Source organism: Myiozetetes cayanensis, unplaced genomic scaffold (assembly GCF_022539395.1).
Source record: "Myiozetetes cayanensis isolate MyiCay16 unplaced genomic scaffold, myiCay2020 scf7, whole genome shotgun sequence".
Lineage (NCBI taxonomy): Eukaryota > Metazoa > Chordata > Aves > Passeriformes > Tyrannidae > Myiozetetes > Myiozetetes cayanensis.
Window position 1 is genome coordinate 20,071,623 of NW_026087964.1, and position 17,947 is coordinate 20,089,569.

Here is a 17,947-nt window from a genome sequence, read left to right on the forward strand (position 1 = left end):
ACATTTCCTTTTTGTATGTCAATGCCATCATTCTGTCAGTTTGTTTCACAAAGCAGCCAAAAAATATTTTAAGAAACATTATTCATCCTTGCAATCAGGAAAACATCAAACTAAGTTGATAATATGTCAAGTTGACACAGACACTTTAAAAGAAAGGATAGTCTTTTTTAGTATCATTACATCCATTCTACTACACTGTGTGAAGCATAACTGTTACATGTAGAGAATTGTTGCATCTTCCAATGACTTCAAGTTTTCAGGTGAACTGAACACTCTGGCTTTGTTGATTTAAGAGCAATTTTGCATTTCTACTTGATGAATAATTAATATTGTGTTCCCTTCATTTAAAAAGAAGGTGTCACGTATTTATGCTTCTGTACTATGACAATGAGGCAACCTACTGCAGATGTTCAACTTACAGTAGAAATGTTAAGCTCCATACAGCAAAAGCAAGTCATGGAAACTGACTCCAGCATTCCTAAATCAGATAACTATTATTCTTTCCTGTATTGTTTTACAACTAAATTCCAACTTAAGCTGTTGAGCAAGATTAGAGCACTGCAAGCACCTCAAGTAAGAGAAGTATAAACTTGTTGGCCAGTACAAAATCTCACCCTAACTGCTTCTATAGTAACTAGTCTTGGTTAAAAGTGTGTGTTCTAATTCACTCGCAATATTCTTGGCTCTTGTATTGCTGGAACCAGACTAATTTTGCCTGCACAAAGACTTGAACACACATACATGGAAGAAAGTGGTACATCTTGACTGTCATTTACAGTTTGTGTATCTTGGGTAAGATCTAATTTATGAAGTCTGTATCATGCTATTTCTAGACTAGTATTAAATCTGGATTTGCTTGAGCTGTTGTATTCACATTTTTGCAGTGAAAAACAGTGTTACTGTAGGATTGCACTTTATTAAGAAACGCATAAAAAGAACTCAGAGCACAGGAGTCCATGGCTCACATTACACAAGTCTCATCCAGAATTACATGCTGTGAAATCCCATACACAAAGACTCAATAGCAGTAAACCCCATCTCTTACATGCAGTACTCAAGCCTTCAAAGTAGGAATACAGTTCTTATTTCCCTGGCAACTGTACTCTTCAGACAATGGCGTATGATTCACAGTGCTTGCACAAGCTTCTGGAGCTCTCCCTTTTGGCCTGTGGTAAGGTTCATTTGCATATATGCAAAGTAAGTTTGCTGTATCCTGAAGGAATGTTCCCACAATCCCAGTGTCCTACTGAAAGCATGCAGCCACCAAGAAACTAAATTGACTCTAAGAAAGCAAGGGAAATGCCAGTACCAGTTTTATCCCTTGTTGCTCTTCAGAAAGGATGTGCTGCTCCCCCCTTTCCCAAGAGGGGAGTTAGAGTGATCCCACTGTCATGAACTTGACCATTTTCTAATATCTTTATGACTAAAGCCAAAAGTCACTATTCAGGCTTTGACTAAGTCTGCAGGAGAAACAGGGCAGGAATAGGGGTATAGCACCTACTTCCTCTGCCTCCTTGGGAGGGCATGTGAAAAACCACTGGAAGCTCAGGAATACTTGCACATTCCCAACATGAGCAACACTTGACACAAGACTAACAAACTGATGAGGACATGCAGATGCACTACTACCACAGCTGTGTGCGAATTTCTCAAAAACATCCTGATTTTCTGATGCCTCTATTCACCCTCCTGGTTGAGATGAGCCCTGCAGGACTGCTGTACTAACCTGAACATAGCGAAGGACAAGAGATCCTTTGAGCACAACTTGTCAGCACCCTCTTCGTAATGCCCAAGAGGAGGTGACCAGCCTGCCCCTTCAGGTTCTGTGGGGGCAGAGGTAGCCAAGAAGATGCCCACCTGGAGGATCTACCAGTTGGAAGTACCAGAGCTATATCATCCCAGGGTTGTCCCTGTTCTGCAGGTGTGGCACGAAAGCAGCACTACTCAATGAGGAAGGGAGATAGGATGAGGTAAGATGACAGTTTGGTTTTGAGCCCCCATAAATCCCACTCCCATTGAGTGGCTTCTGATGTGCTCCTCTGAGAAGAATTTTACAGCAGGACAAAAAGCCTGAGGCATATTTGTCCTAAGTGCCAGGTGACTGCTGCAGAGCAAGTCCCTGTGCGGAAGCCACTTGTGCAGAATCTGAAAGCGTTTGGTTCAAGGATACAGCTGTTTCCGTCAGGTAACTGTGTTTTGTATCGTTATACAAGTTCCTTAAATCTTCAAGTATCTGTCCAAAGCTTTGACTGAACCTACACTTCTGTGGGTAAAGTTATGGTGATAGCCCTCATTACCAAGACACTGATCTTACCCTCTATTTAACTAATTAACACAGCATTCTTGAAGGCACACCAGTTGCATAAATTCAGAAGGTATTATGTGACTAGTTGCAGGATAATTCTCTAGTATCCAAACATTATATTATTCAACTAAGATGTTGACATCTTCTAGACTGAAAGCTGTTCATGGTCATCCTTCTCTATCTTCCCCTCCATTTCACAGCCCCATGCAACAAGCCAAAAACACAAACACTGTCATCTCAAGGATTTTAATAGCACTGGCCAACTGAGAATAATAAAAACAGGTGGAATTAAAGTAACAGTAAAGGCAAAAATATCGAGATAACATAGGAATTATTCATTCCTGCTTAATTAAATGAGGTAGCAAGCTGACTAACTTTTGGGGCTGAATTTATTTTTAATAATTTCTTCACAGCAGAGATTAATTTTTTGCAGACTCATTAAAAAAGCTGCTTTCAGATGAAGTATGTAAGCAGAACGAAGGAAAAAAATAACCATCAGGTAACAATCAAAGCCAGTATTCGCTTTCTACTTGGGCTGACACCAAATTAAGGTAATTCTGCTTAAGTTCAATGTTTAAACAAGCAGAATGCTCCTCTGCTGAAGACATGTTGTGTTGCTGTAACTTCGGATACATCTGCCCCACGAATCTGATTAAATCAATAATTGGTGTGGCTGCACACGGAATGTAGGCAAGACAACCAAAAAATCAAAACTGAAGATCTGCCAGTGGATCAGTTCATAGCTGCTGCTCCACACCTGCATTAATGACATGACTGATGCCTGCAGAAGTATCCAGCTTCCCAACAGATGCAGTTTAGACTGCATCAGTGCCAACTGATCCCAGCCAGGATTGGGGCGTTATTGTTGCAGTCAGTTCTATTTTAGGGCTGGACCTAAAGCCTGCCAGTTTACTAAGAACTGATCTTTTGACTTCAGTGCCACTTAGAGCAAGTGTTTAACTGGCCAAAGAATCACCCCAAGAGAAAATGAAAAATTAGTAAGACCAGAGTTCCTGATCATGGTCCATAACTGGACTAAGGTAAAAAGATATTCTATTTCTTTTGCTTTTGTATCACTTGAAACATTTAAAGTGCTGTTTAGGAACATTTCTGGAAGCAGAAATCTGCAGTTTGAAAGTAACTTTTCCACTTAAAAGATGATTCATTATTAAAAACAGGTCTGTACCATCTTCAGTAACCAAAAAAAAATTGCTATAAAAATAGAGATTTGAAAAGAGACTGAATTCACATGTACCAGGTACGATTTCTAAAATTGGTTTAGTTTATGAAAAATATAATTCCTTACAAAAAAGCATAGGCTTACAGTTATTTTCACTAAGAAAATCCACATAATTCCTTCAGTACCTATTAAACATTATACTCTAGGCTTTTTGACAGGTGGGTCCTGCAGGCTGAACTTAGGAATTTCACATGAAGAAGCAAAAGGAATTCTTTTGGCTGACACCTTCTTTCCAATTGTTTCAATCTGAAACAGAAAACACATAACAAGTGAGTGTGGCAAGCTAACATAATCATGCTAGCCAATGAGGAACCTACAAATTAAATCCAGGACCATGACCACATTTCATGAACACTGGAATAACACAAGCCACAAAGCACAGTGTGCCCAGGGACAGTTTCTGTCACTGGAGCTGTGAAGCGTTTGTTTAAAATACCCAGCAAACAACCAGCCTTTCACAGGTGCCTGCTTTACCTATTGAAAGTCAAATCTTGCTAATTTGAATATTCACCTGCCTCAGCTTCCATAGGACTACCAAATACCACAAAATATTTCTGGGTATTCATAAAATGTGGGTTCAGACTCCTTTTCCTAAAAATTTATACTAAATTAGCATCAAAAAAATCCTTTTTGCTCCTTATTGCAGGGAGCTGTTTCTGAAGCGACCCAACTCTGAAAGGCTACCAGGCAGCCAACACTGTCCAAGAGAAAGCATGTAACAAAGCCAATACACACACAAACCAGGTACTGCAAAATTCAAAGAGCAAGGCAAGTTCCTCTAATTTCTAGCTCAGACTAATGTAAATCACTAAGGACAGAGCTTGTAGAAAACAAAGCAACTAGTAAGATAGTTCAGACACTCAGTAAATAAGCAGAGCTGTAGCTTTCCTCTTAAACAGTGCAGGTCAGATGTAAAGCACCAAAAGACTATTTTAACAAAATTTTGATTAGTATATTCTAGACAGACATTTGAGTTAACTCTGAAGAGAGTTGTTTCAACAGTCAAGTGAGCTGTTTGTACTATATCTGCCCATTAACAGCTTCAACTGCCTGGTTAAATCAATTTATACAATCTGGTTCATAGACAGCATAAACAACTGTAGCTTAAACAGGGAAAAAAACCAGAGAGAAGTCCTGTAGCCACTTACAGATAATCACAGTATTCAGGAGCACACGGAATGAAACACCTGGAACATGCACCTGGCTTGTAGATTTTTGTTCTTATTGGGTCTGGCTGAGATGCTTCTGTCAGATTATTCAGGAATTTGGTGATTTTAGTATTGCTCGAATGCCAAAAGTCTATGTCTATGCCAAAAGTGCTTCCAGCCTGTCAGTCAGGACTTACTCTGCTTTCCCTGCTTGAGACCTGAGCAGAAAGTACTCTGCCTAGAATCAGAGCTTCACATTCGTATAGCCTGAATTAAACTTCCACTGTGGAAACGGGTTATAATTGAAGTGGTAAAAGTGTTAAAAGTTATTTAAATATCAGTTAAGGAAAAAAAATTAAAGCAACTCAAATTCATCAGTTTGGATTGTATACAATGGAATAGCTATCAGCATCAGGCTGTCTAATCCAATAGCTTTTAACAAGGGAAGTTAAAGACTAGGGCCCTAAAAACTTAAATACTGTCCATGATAGACAAAATCCATTTTATTATTTTATGCAGAGAATGTAGGTCAATTATTAAATGTCTTTGTAATGATATTCTGGATGAAAAATCTGGATAATAAACCTGGATGACCAACAGGATTCTGGATGGCAGACTCACTAATTGGTTAAAAATTCAACTAGAATTTCATAAAAGAAATGCAAAGGTACAGTCTGTGATGTGGAAAGCCTTTAAGCCATGGAAACCTTCAGAAGAGAAGTTCCTAGGAGAAATATGACATGGGTTGTAATTTGATGTAGAATTTGCTATTAGCTTAGTAAAATGCTCAGATAAAAAGTTAAGCATTTGCTTAATTTGGGTTTTCTCTTTTGTGTAAACAAACACCATTGTTTTGATCTTCTGGTTGATCCTAATTGATCACAAAGAACTAATCCAACCTCCCATGTAACACTTGAGCATTTCACTGACTTATCTTCAGATACGTCTTTGTATACACTGCCTTTTTTTTTTTTTTTTTTTTTGGTAGTGGTGGTATTAAAATAAATTTCCAGGCAGGGGAAAATGATTCTATGATTCTAAGGCTTATATTGCTAAACGTTGATGGCATACTCTGAAGTAGCTTGAATTTTAATAATTTCATTGACTGATGCGCTATTAAGATAATGGAGGAAGACAGCACTAGTGAATAGACAGGTTTACATCTAAATCCATACCTGAAGAGATTTTTTTTTCCCCTTGCTACTCAGTCATTGAAGGAAGAGAACAGAAGGAAAGAAACATAAGCAGCAGCACTCAGCTGATTACCTGGAAGCCAATGACTTGTAGCTCATTGTGGAGATCATCTAGAACTCTCCTACCATCAAAGATAAATGCAGGCTTTAGCATTTTCTTATGAATGCGTTCATAATCCAACTCCTGTAAAGGGTAATTAAAGCAAATAAAATAAATAACAGTACACTTCCTCTCTTCTCCTTTAGTTTAAGATAAAGATAATATTTACCTTAAACATGTCCCATTCAGTGCAAATTACAAGGGCATGAGCTCCATCACAGGCTTCATAGGGATCTTGACTGATAGTGACCAACCGAGACACTGTAACAGGAGGAAAATAAAGTCTTATTCTGCCCACATCTTAAACATCAATCTAACATACTTCTGGAAAGGAGTCTCCTTCCTTACCCTACATAAACAAGCAGTTTCAAGTCACTCACCTAGAGATATTTTCTATCAATGCATTTGTCATTTTGATTTTACTTATTTAAAGAAAGCAGTTTGGCATCAGAGTAGCATCAGAGCACTTAAATGTTTCAAGTCAAGCATTCAAATTCGATGTAAACAGTCAAGCACATCTCTAAAATTAGAAGGTACTATGGCATGTTCAAATGCCGGCTCTCACAAAGGTCATTGTCTGTACAACAGCAGCACATCACAGTTTCTATTTAACACTCAGTTCACACCAGAGAAGATACACATGGCTCCCCAGGGGCTGCCTTCATTCTCTGACTGTCTGAGGAGATGCCTAGAGGCCAGCCTGCCCTTTCCCTCTAAATTCAAGGGCATTACAAGTAATGTACACCTTCCCCTATTCTTCATCACAGCTCATTTTCCTCCACTCTCTTCACCTCTACAAGGCTGATCTATTCTCCCCCTCCATCAATTCCATTTCCTCCCCTCCCTAATAGGAAAACAGAGGTCCCAAGTACCCCTCGCTTCCCACCAAGAAATTTTTAATCACAGATGATTACTTTAAAATCTTCTTGAATTTAAGGCAACAAATGAATTTGGAAGTGATATGAAGGCAGAGAGAATGCTCAACCGTGAATTCCAGAACTATTTCTTTATTCCTATTTTAGATACGCAAGAAAGAACTAATGCAAGATAGAACTCAAGACACAAATGAGCCTTCAGAATGACACTAGTCTCTCCTGGACATTCTTCTTTCTCTTCCTTTTAATTATGCAGAGAGAAAACTTCAGGCATCTATTCAAATGAATATTATCCAAAGAAAAACATACAATAGTCCAGAATTAGCATTTATCTATAAAAGCTACAGGAAAAGGGAGAAGAGTTAAGAGTAATCCTCTGAGTTAGGACAACCTTCTAATAAGTGTATCCACCTGCACAATGTCATGTGTATTTTGAGAATAGGGTGGGGAGTGAGGAGTAAGCTTTACATGAGCATTTTTACCTTGATTATCTTCTGAGACACCCGGATGTGAGAGATCCAAGATGATTTGCTCCTTAGGTACTTTAGGGTCATATATATGGAGCTTTGCTCCTTCATCCATTAAATACTTACTAATGTAGATACTGGAGGACTCTCTAGGGAAGAGAATCAATTAATGAACCAGGTGGCATAATGAAAGTCTTCAGCTATCATTATATGCAATGACAAAGCTTTTATACCAGTTTTACATTCAATATCTTAGTGGCAACCACACCAGCAACAAACCTGAAATCTTGAGGGACACCAAGGAGAATAATACGAAAACCAAGTCTCTATCTGCCTTGCTGAGTCATGCAAGAGAGATAGTAAGTCCCAGCACTCCTAATGACCATAATTAAGAAGGCATAGGGCTTATAAGCATTCCCCACAAACTGCAGCTGAAGAGTTGTATCAAGTTTGAGCTTTACAAGAAAACAGAAATAAACACCCTCAGGAAACAAAGCCAAAACTTTGGCTTCACATAGCAATTTAGAACCAGCTGCAAAAACATTTGCATTCTTTTCTGTGGAGAATGGAAGGACTCTCAAAATTTATCTTTGCTTATGCAAGTTAGCGAGAACTAGAGTTAACTGATCTGAAAGAGTCACTATGTTGTAGAGGTCAAGAATCAATTGTTTCACCCATGTAAGAAAGACTAACCCGTTTTACAAACCAATTCAGTCACAAGAAATGAAGGGTCCCATATCTGAGCTATTTTTATTAATGCAATTCGACTGGGGGTTTAGCTGCATGGCTGGTGACGACTCTAGGGAATCCACGTTAGTGAACTGTGCTTGCTTTCTTACCTTGTGTCCCCAGTATCCTTTTTGAATGCAAACCCTAAAATAGCAATCTTCTTGTCAGTGACAGTATTGAACAGGCTGTCAATAATGCGGGAAGCAAATCTTCTCCTCTGGTAATCATTCATGTCTATTACCTGCAATGATATAAGGCATGATGGTACAGAAGGGAGACATTTTAAACCATAAACAGATTCTATTAACAATCAAGTCAAGCTACCCACACAAGTTTAACAGAGGCTTAAAAGAGAAAGTTACGCATTTTTACTCAGTATCATAAGTAATCCAAAGATAAATTTAATTATCAAATTGTGAGCTAAATCCTATTTTAATCAGTGACTACAGATACACATCCACACATCCTATCATTCATTATTTAGTTTAAAGGCTAGGTTTTTTTCAGATTGGTTTTAAGGAAAGTATAACTTACTGCTTTCCATGTTTCTGCCTAGAATACAATTTCATTGTTAGAGTACTTGATGTCACATGGACATCCCACTGCCAGACCTACACTTCTTTACATGATACGTGTAATAACTGTGAGAATATTTTTAGCCTTTTTCATGCACACTAACAGATACCAATACACAAAACTAGTGTAACTCAACCACATTTTTAAATGCCTCACTGTTATTTTGTTATTAAATGAAAGTGGGTTCAATCACCAGTTGTTCTTGTGCTTTCCTCCAGCCTGCTTCAATACTTTGATCTCCAGCCCTTACACACAGAAAGCGCTGGATCATTGCTCAAATAGGAAAGGTAGGTTGCCACACCTAGTCAGTATTCAAAGTGGACTGCAAGGACCTACACACATCCCTCTGGGTTTTGAAATTTATCCAAATCAAGAAATTAACAGCAGCAGCCTACTAAACAAATATGTAACAAACTATACAGTAGAAGGATATTGGTGAACTAGATTCATTTGAGGAAAAGAAATAAAAGCAGTGAGATTTTTGCAATTCAACAGGGTAGTGTCAGGCAGTGAAGGTACAGTTGATAGGGCAAGAGGAATATATTTCTTTCTGTAGTTTAAGTTCACAAGGAATGAAGATTTTGGCATTAGAGAGTTCTGCCCTGTCTAAAGTCAAGAGAGAATAAAACTTAGGATTCTAGGACTGTTCTGATCAGCATATCCTGCAGAATTTGCTTCTGGTCTGAGCTCTCCATGTGCATGGGCGGCTGAGAGTGAAGCACTCAGGCCACAGAGAAGGGGTTCACACAGTTGCTTATATGGGTGCACACGTGTGCATTGCATGCCTCGAGCAGTGTGGGCTGGGGCACACAGACCCCTGTGAGATGACAGTCCTAGATGACATCTAGGAAAGCAAAAGATGCAGGTAGGGGGTTGTACTACCTGAGCATAGCATTTTACCTCACCCTAACTCTGCAGCACCTGTTCTTACTGTCTGATTTATCCACAGCTTATTAAGCCATAGAGAAACACTGCTCTTAAAAGAGAGTAAGAGAGCATAAAAGCATGAAAAGTACTTTAACTAGTTTGCTTACAGTAACACTGCAACCTTTTAGGCTTTTATTAAATAAAAAAGCCCTCCAGACAGAGCAAACTTTAAGTGTTTCTATGCCTTTGGGTTGCCAAGAGATCAAGTAGGCTGCACCTTGAGAAGGACCCTTGAGACCTCAGAGGACAAAGCCAAACCAATTTTGTTTTTCTTTCAAGACAGTATTAGTTTTCCCCTATTCATCAGATTATCAGTGAGGTAACATGTTAGCATCTTCCCAACAATTCCTAAAATTATTAAAAAAAATCAGTGAGTTCTGCTGAGGTCTTTCAGAACTGTAAAAGTAGAGCCTGAGGAAAAGATCACAAGTTCTGAATTCAAAGTGTACAGAGATACCCAGATGCAAGAGGAAGACAGGAAACATGCTTGTTACTTCACATTTTCTATTGCTGCTTTTAGACAACTTCCCAATCCATTTGATCCAGACAACTTACTTCACCCCCAAAAGCCTAAGAACCTACAAGTATCAAATGCCACTAAAATATCAAGGTGATCAGCATTAAGGTATGTGCTCTTTACAGGTGAAACACAGATTATATGTGGACAATGCTTAAAAGCTGAGTGCTAAAGAAACACCACCCTCAAAAAAAAAAAAAAAAAAAAGAAAGAGAAGAATTTGTACCTGTTGCCAGTAGCGAGCTACCTCAGGTAAGTTCAGTGCCTCACAGAGGTACACTAAATTCAAGACATCCTTCTGAAAACAGCTACCTCCAAACCCTGAAAGAGCAAATGGTTATTTTACAGGTGACTATTGTACTGACCTAAGCCAATTTTTGAAATCAAGCAGTTTTTGGTAATCATTGACACAGTTAGCATTAAAATTTTTCCCAGTATTTCACTGCTAGCAAATGAAAAACCTTAACTAACTCAAAATCTAACTCTTGGATCTACTTACTTTCTCAGTTCCAGAAGCCTTAAAATCTGCTTCAGGTCCCACTGAAGTTGATGAAAGTTTTAACTCAAACTTGGGGACTGGTATGAAAAAAGGCAACTATGGGCTATCTTACATTATTATAAGCAGGTGGACAAGCTCCTGGGCTTGCTCTTCCCCCACCTCAAGATTTAGATTAACATTTCTCAGAACAACTGTGTTAACATTCAGGTCTTTCCTCCCACATCCCCAAACGGATATCTAATCATTGCCAAGAACCAAAGATCACCACAGCTGACCAAGGAACAATTAGAGGGATCCTTGAACTTAGAACTTTGCTCAGCAAGCAAAATCCCAGAAACAGCAGATTATGGGAGGAATTATAATGATCTAAGAGGAATTTTGGTAATGGATTTGCTCTCTATTTTTCACTCTTACATAGACTCTAGGATAGATTATAATTAATAAGGTTATTTTAAAGTCACACTTTCTCTTTCTAGCTTGAAGCCATACAAGGCTATCTTGGAGGTCTTTTCCAACCTCAATGATTCTATGAATTCATCCTACAAATCAGAAGATGCCATCACACATTCCAACCTAGAGGCATCACCCTCCCTCAGGCCACTGGCAGCAACTACCAAACAAAATTGCAGCAGTTACAACTGGGAAGACATCTTGGAGAGCACTATCATCCGTGATGCTTCAGAAAAATAAAGTTGCAGCTTTTCTTTCTGGTGTCACAGGCAGGATAAACCATGCACTCTCCAGTTTCAGATTGCCAAGGTCTAGAGCAACCTCAGTCCTAGACATTTAACCAGAAAAAGAGATTTATACTAGTAATCTGCAGCAATATTTTCATGCATTAAGCACTTCTAATGCTGTAGAAGATTTTAGAGTTCTAGATGACTTACTTCAAGACACTACTAGGAAGCCTATTGCACTATTTACCAGAAGCCCAAGAGGGAAGAAAAAAAAATAGAAAAAAGTAGGAATTTTTCATTTACCAACACTGGCTTTGAGAAACTTATTTCCAATTCTTTGGTCTGTTCCAATAGCTCTTGCTACTTCTTCAACATCTGCTCCTGTAGCTTCACACAGGGCACTGATTGAGTTAATGCTGCTGATTCTTTGGGCAAGGAAAGCGTTAGCTGCCTGTAAATAAAAAGCATAGTAAAGAACTTTATTTTTCCAGAAATGAAGATATCCACAGACCAAAGTGAGTTGCTACTGAAAGGATTACTTCAGTATCTATGTAACTCTGTTGACATACAAAATGGTAACATAACTAGTTTAATACGTAGGTGCCAGCTAGTGGGATCTAAGTGAAACATTGTAATGCTTAACTTGCAGGGTTTGAACCATTTCATGAGGGCAACCACTTCCTGTAGCACTGGAAGTTTACTCTCAGTAATAAATAACACAGCAATAAAAGTGAGAAAATGACTCCATGGAAAGTTGGTATCATCTATTAGCTAAGCTGAGATAACTGGAAGATATTAATATCCTTTGACCTACATATTGGGTCCTCCCAGCCTCATCCATATTTCCTAGCTGCAGCACTCAGTGCCATTGAAATTCTGCTTCTGAGTTTTGCCTCCCTTCTACCCTTTGCTCGTTGCAGAAAACAGCAGTGAGTAACACCAACCAGTTTAGAAAGTTCTGATGACCACGTATTGGTCGTGAGGATTTTTTCTTTGGGCACCCAGTGCTCATAAACAGCGCAAAGAGCACGGACAGCTTTCTGTCCCTCTGGAGAGTCATCTCCACCAATAAGCACTCTGTCCGGGTTCTTCAGGTCCTTGATGGCCGTTCCTTCTGCAAGGAACTCTGGGTTTGACAGCACCTACAGGCACAGAAAAAAAGAAACACCAAAATAAAAGCCAAAAGCAACAACTAGCCTTTAAACACACAACTCAAAGTTTATGTTTACCTGTAAATCCAAGTTAGGCTTAGTATTAGCATCAAATATTCGACGAATGCTCTCTGCAGCACGCACAGGAACTGTGCTTTTCTCAGTGACAATTTTATAGCCATTCGAATTCTGTGCAATTCTTCTAGCACAAGCTTCAATGTATTTCAGATCAGCTGCTCGCCCTTTTCCCATTCCATAGGTCTTTGTTGGAGTATTAACCTAATTACAAATACATGAAAGGGGTAGAAATGTTACAGGTCAGTACCTCTTGTGTTAAGGGGCAAGGTGAAATTGCCAAGGCTGACAGACATTTTCCTTCCCAGAGGAAGGAAAATTCTTCTACCCTAAAATTATTCTGGTTACCATATCAGATGAACAGCTATTAGCTGTCTCAATTACCCATTTTGTTTTCTACAGAAAGCTCACTGGCCTCTATTCAAACAGGATTTAAACAAGCAATTCATAGCAGCTCTACAGGCTTTGGTGAAACATACTCCTTATTCTGGAAACACCAGTAATTTCTTCATGATTATGGCCAGCCACCTTTTGTTACCTGTCCCACACTAGGAGTGCAAAGGTTCACATAAGAATCTTTGCAGCTAGTGAGGAAACTATAGTTTAAACTCACTTTGCAGTGAAATTTAAGTGTAGGGCTGACAAAAATCACTACACTAAAGTATAAAGAAAAGGCAACATGAGGGAAAACACATCCTTTAGATTAAGACAGAGGGTCCTTTTCATTAAGAACTGAAATAAGAAATAGCAACAACATGTATAACACAACAGCATGTTTTGAACCAAGAACAGGTGGCACTATATGGGCAGTAATAGTGGCAGTCATCCAGCCACACAGCATTCATTTTAGACCTAATGAATGGAGAAAAATACTATCAGAAAGAGAGCTCCATACTACAGTGCCCTAACAAAGAGGAGCTCTCAAGAAAAAAGGACTTTAGTAACACAAAAGCCCTCAACTGTGGCCTATCAAGACGAATAGCAAACAATTCTTTTGGATTCTGTATTAGTAACAACCTTCTAAATTACACAAGGTCATGCTGTTCATATTTGACTGGATCCTCTTTCCAGTGGTGTCAACATCTTCAAAATATTAAAGCTAGTGTATTAAAGCCATCCCCTCTTCCATTAATATACTATTTTTAAAAAGCTTCTAGAAATAAGTCATCTTTGTAATCCAGGAACCAGTATATGATTTTGCATCCCTCTCTAGGAACTTTATCAGTATTATTAAGGTCCCATAGATCTCAGTAGTACACTGCATGACAGAGTTGCACTACATTCTGCTCTAAGATTCCACACACATAACCAAACCAAATATCATGATCATTTTGACTCAGAACCTGTTCATTTGTCAAGGGTGTTGCTGGCTATAAGAAAAAAAAACCTAAAAAGCCTACTTAACGCTTTTCCTACAGTACGCAGAAAGACAAAAAGTCTGCGACCATGACATGACATTGTTAACTGAATCTACATCACAAAACAAAGGCAGAAAGAAGACCAACTTAATGATTTGACAAGAAAAAAAAAAAAAAAAGAGAAACACAACTGCCTTCTCCCCCTAAACTTACAGATATAAATACAAGATCAGCTTCTCTAATGGCATCATCGATATTGGTGGAAAAGAAGAGGTTTCTTCCTCGACACGATTCTACTACTTCTTTTAACCCTGGCTGGGAAAAAAAAGGCAGTTAAGGTTAATGCAGTTAGAAGAACAACAAACTGTATGATCAAACTGCATACCATTTCAGATACACAGGCATTTTTACCCCCCTCAGTGCATCATGTTTTCAGTCTGCTGTGAGTCAAGTTTCTATAGATTTACACAGTGAAAAAAGTAAAGCCCTTTCTTATTTAAAAGGCTCAGAATGCTGTCTTGAAGCTTTCACCACACCAGCCTGTTACCTGTACAGCCAGATTTTAGCCTACTGTTATTCCCACACTCAATTCTATTACCATGAGCAACAATTAAAGAAATAACTGTAGACTAATTTTAAGTAGATTCAAAAACTGATCAGCACAAAAAAAAAAAAAAAATCAAACCACCCCACTAAAAAATCTTCCACTCAGTCAGCAAGCCCTGACCCAGTGAAAGATAGGCAGCAGGGACACACGGGTGATCAAGACCACTCCTTTCACAAACCACCTGTCTTTGGGCCAGATTAAGCTTATCATGGCACCACATGTACAGCGTGGAAGAATCACAGCCATAATACGATGAGATTCTTTCCAGAGACACATAACGTTTTCCCTTCCCTTAACACTTCCATTCAGACAAGAGAAGCAGAAGGTCACGCTTGTGTGAGCAATCCTCTGTATGAGAATGGTCTGAAAAAGAATCTAACTAAGATATAGTTGTCATGGATAAAAGAAGACTTTAATTTTTGTTTGAACAGTCATACATTTTCTCCTGGCAATCAAATCTCCAACTTGAGACACCCATCATGACGTTAGATATTTGAGTAAATGCCAGAAAGGCAAAGGTTCACTGGACGGAGAGAAGAAAAAGCAGAAGCTTTCTTACGCAAGACATTTTTACTGTCTCATTTTATATCAAATGCCACCAACTTAAAAGGAAAACAAAGGTCAGAACAGGTAAATTAGCATGTCACAACACACCAAGTGTTCCAACTACAGTCTTCCTAGGACGTAAATAGAAAGGCAGCTCAGTAGACAATTTCTGACTGAAAAAACCCAAAGCAAAAAATACAAAAAACTCACTGTAGAGTGACTCAATTTTACAACTGTCTGAACTAACTCTTGGCAGTTTTTGTACATTCTTTGTGAGCAAATGACACCATTCCAGGAAACAGATGTTGCGAGTTTGGTTTTTAAAAAAAACACAAAAAAACAAAAAAACACCAAAACATGCCAAAACTAGGTCTACTTTAGCTTGTTCAGTCTAAGTGTTTACCAGAAACAAAGTACTTGCTTTTATAAACTTTATTCATGTCTCACCTGCTAATCTGAACATTATACACATTTTCCTTTGAATTTGTATGACAAAGGAGGTCTATTCATCTTCACTTAGTCACAGTATAGCTTTGGTTTTAAGAAGGAAAAAAAGTGCATTAGTGTTACAGCACAGACTTCCTATAGCAAAAGAGTAACTGTTAGTACCAGACATATGCCTTGTACTCTCTCCTTTGGGAGACGAGTGAAGATAAGTTTTCGCTCTTATTAAAGAAAAGAACTCAAATCTATACAACCTCAAAACTATATCTCATGAAAGAATAAAGGAAAGAAAAAGAGAGCTATTCTTTTAGGGTGAAAAAGAGTAGAAAATAGCAAGTGCTAGGAGAAGCAAAATAGAAAATTGCTCTGTATGTTTTGAAATTCAAGTCACTTGGTAATGAAGGAGTGGCAGTGTGATACATTCATTTGGCCTAGTCTTCACAGGCCAGATTGAAGGTTTATGGTACGAGTGAATCAGGAACATAACTGTCTTTCAACATAGTTAAAGCTGAGTAGCACAGATTGGACTTTATCAGTATTCAGAACGCGAATAAAGCCTACAACTCAATATTACCCATTCATATTGTGCTACAACACCACAGATAATATCTGTAACAGAACGAGAGGACTATGTTATGATTAAATTGAGTCCTGAAAGAAACCCAGCATGATTTAGCACAATTCACTATATATAGAATTACATTTTCCTTACTAAGCCCTCCATATAATCATTAATACCTGTCTGCATCAGCCATACTAAGTTATTTCAAAAATCTGGCTTAATGAGCAGTAGTGACAAGCAGCTGTTCCAGAATACTCTTTTTGAAGGGCATTACTGTGCTAACTTGACAAGCTTCAGAAATGGGCTATGGGGAAATGCCATGTGGCAGGAGGCAAGCAAATGCAACATTGGCTGGAAGAAGAGACAACAGTGACATTTACCTCGTAGATTGGGAGTGTGTCTGAATTCCAGGCATTGATTCTGGCCTCATTGACATCCACAACAGTCACTTTGATATTGGGACACATTTGGGCAATAACACTACAGGTTGGCCCACCGACATAACCAGCACCAATGCAGCAAATCTTCTTAATTTCAAACATGATTGCTCTGGTAAGAGAAGGGGTGAAAGGAAAATCAGGAGCTGAAAATTAAAACAGTGGCCAACAATTCAATGAACTCAAAGAGTATTAATGATTTCAGATTTTACTATGCTGCCGCAGAAATATTTTCTTACGGCTGATCTCTTAAAATGAACTGGTACTCCCGTCTCCCACACAGGAGGACACTGGAGTCTGCCCCTCTCCAGCAGAGCGCCAGCACACACAGACGGCTGAGGAAGCGTTTCTGTGGTCGCTTTGAATCCTGCCACCGCCAGCACCACCCTGGGGCCGGGGAACTGCTGATGCCACGGCAGTCCGGGGCAGGAGCAGCGCCCACCGCCGCGGGCAGAGCGCGGCGGGCCCAGCGCGGCCCCACGGCCGCGGGCAGAGCCGGTCGGGCCGGCACCCCGGGCCGCGCCCGCCCCCCGGAGCCCCTCGGCCGGGAAAGGGAGGCCTCAGCTCCCGCCTCCTCCCCGGCGAAGGGAGCGGGCCGAGCTGACCGCGCTCTCCCGGGCCAGGCCGATCCCGCGGGCTCCATCGCCGGGAGCGCCGCGGGAAGGGAGCGGCTTCCCGGCCGCGCCCGGCCCCGTGCCCCGCGCCCCCCGGGACGGCAGCGGCGGGACCCGCGGCCGGCACCGCAGCCCCAGCCTGCAGACTTACCGCGGGTCGAGCGGGAGCGCTGCGGCGGGAATAGGCGCGATGCCCGGGGAGGATGCTCGGCGGGCTCAGCTCGATGCTCCAGTGCCAGGGGAGTGGCGGCGGCGGCGGCCGCTATTTAAAGGGCCGCCGCGGGGCCCAGGCGGCTGTTTCATGGCGGGGCCGCCGAGCGGAGCCGCCCCGCCTCCTCCCTCCCCCGGGGGCGGGGAGCGGCGCCGCCCCGCCTGCCCGCCCGGCGCTCCCCGCCTGCCGCGGGCCGCGAATGGCCGCGAATGGCCGCGGGCCGTGAGGGCAGGGCGGGCCCGGCCCCGCAGGGTGCGGGAGAGCCCCCGGGCACGGATGGGGAGTGCGGGCCTGCGGCGGGGCTGGGCAGCTCAGCTGCTCCTCTCCTCTGCCTCGGGGCGTTTTTATATGAGAACTTGACTGTGGTGGTTGAATACGCGCGTGAATAATTTTTCTGTCCTTTAGCTAAGCTTACTGTGAAGCAAAGAACTAACTCGGTGTTCAAGCTCTCTCCTGCGGTGCAGCGCCATCGCAACAAAGAGAACTGAAGGGAAATGTGGATAGGTAACAGTAAAGTACAGTGTATAAAGTCCAGGCTGCAAACATTGCCCAGAGTAAGGAAATAAAACGAGCTTGCACTCTCTTGCCCTTGTGATCTGTGCACTGCCCAGGGACCTCTTGCCTAGAGGTACTAAAGTTCTTAGATACTACTCTTGCCTTTTGTGTAAACATGATTTGTTATTAGTATA

The 17,947-nt window shown here is 40.7% G+C and overlaps 1 protein-coding gene across 1 annotated transcript; it reads right to left on the reverse strand.

The window, feature by feature from the left end:
- Window positions 1-2,535: 2,535 nt before the first annotated feature.
- UGDH (UDP-glucose 6-dehydrogenase) lies at window positions 2,536-17,361 on the reverse strand. Its single transcript, XM_050338389.1, has 12 exons — window positions 17,199-17,361; window positions 16,377-16,545; window positions 14,051-14,152; window positions 12,483-12,683; window positions 12,198-12,395; window positions 11,557-11,704; window positions 10,304-10,398; window positions 8,168-8,298; window positions 7,344-7,477; window positions 6,156-6,247; window positions 5,960-6,070; window positions 2,536-3,791 (listed from the first exon to the last, which is right to left on the reverse strand). The coding sequence occupies exons 2-12, from the start codon at window positions 16,536-16,538 to the stop codon at window positions 3,681-3,683; spliced, it is 1,485 nt and encodes a 494-aa protein (XP_050194346.1). The 5' UTR covers window positions 16,539-16,545; window positions 17,199-17,361; the 3' UTR covers window positions 2,536-3,680.
- Between the last annotated feature and the right edge of the window lie 586 nt (window positions 17,362-17,947).

Excerpts from the sequence above, each read along its gene's own strand:
- UGDH (XM_050338389.1), bottom strand. The coding sequence starts at position 16,538 with ATGTTTGAAATTAAGAAGATTTGCTGCATTGGTGCTGGTTATGTCGGT. Across the intron at positions 11,705-12,197 it reads CATCAGAACTTTCTAAACTG|GCAGCTAACGCTTTCCTTGC; the intron begins GTTGGTGTTACT and ends TTTTATTTACAG. Across the intron at positions 3,792-5,959 it reads TACAAGTCATTGGCTTCCAG|ATTGAAACAATTGGAAAGAA; the intron begins GTAATCAGCTGA and ends TTTCTGTTTCAG.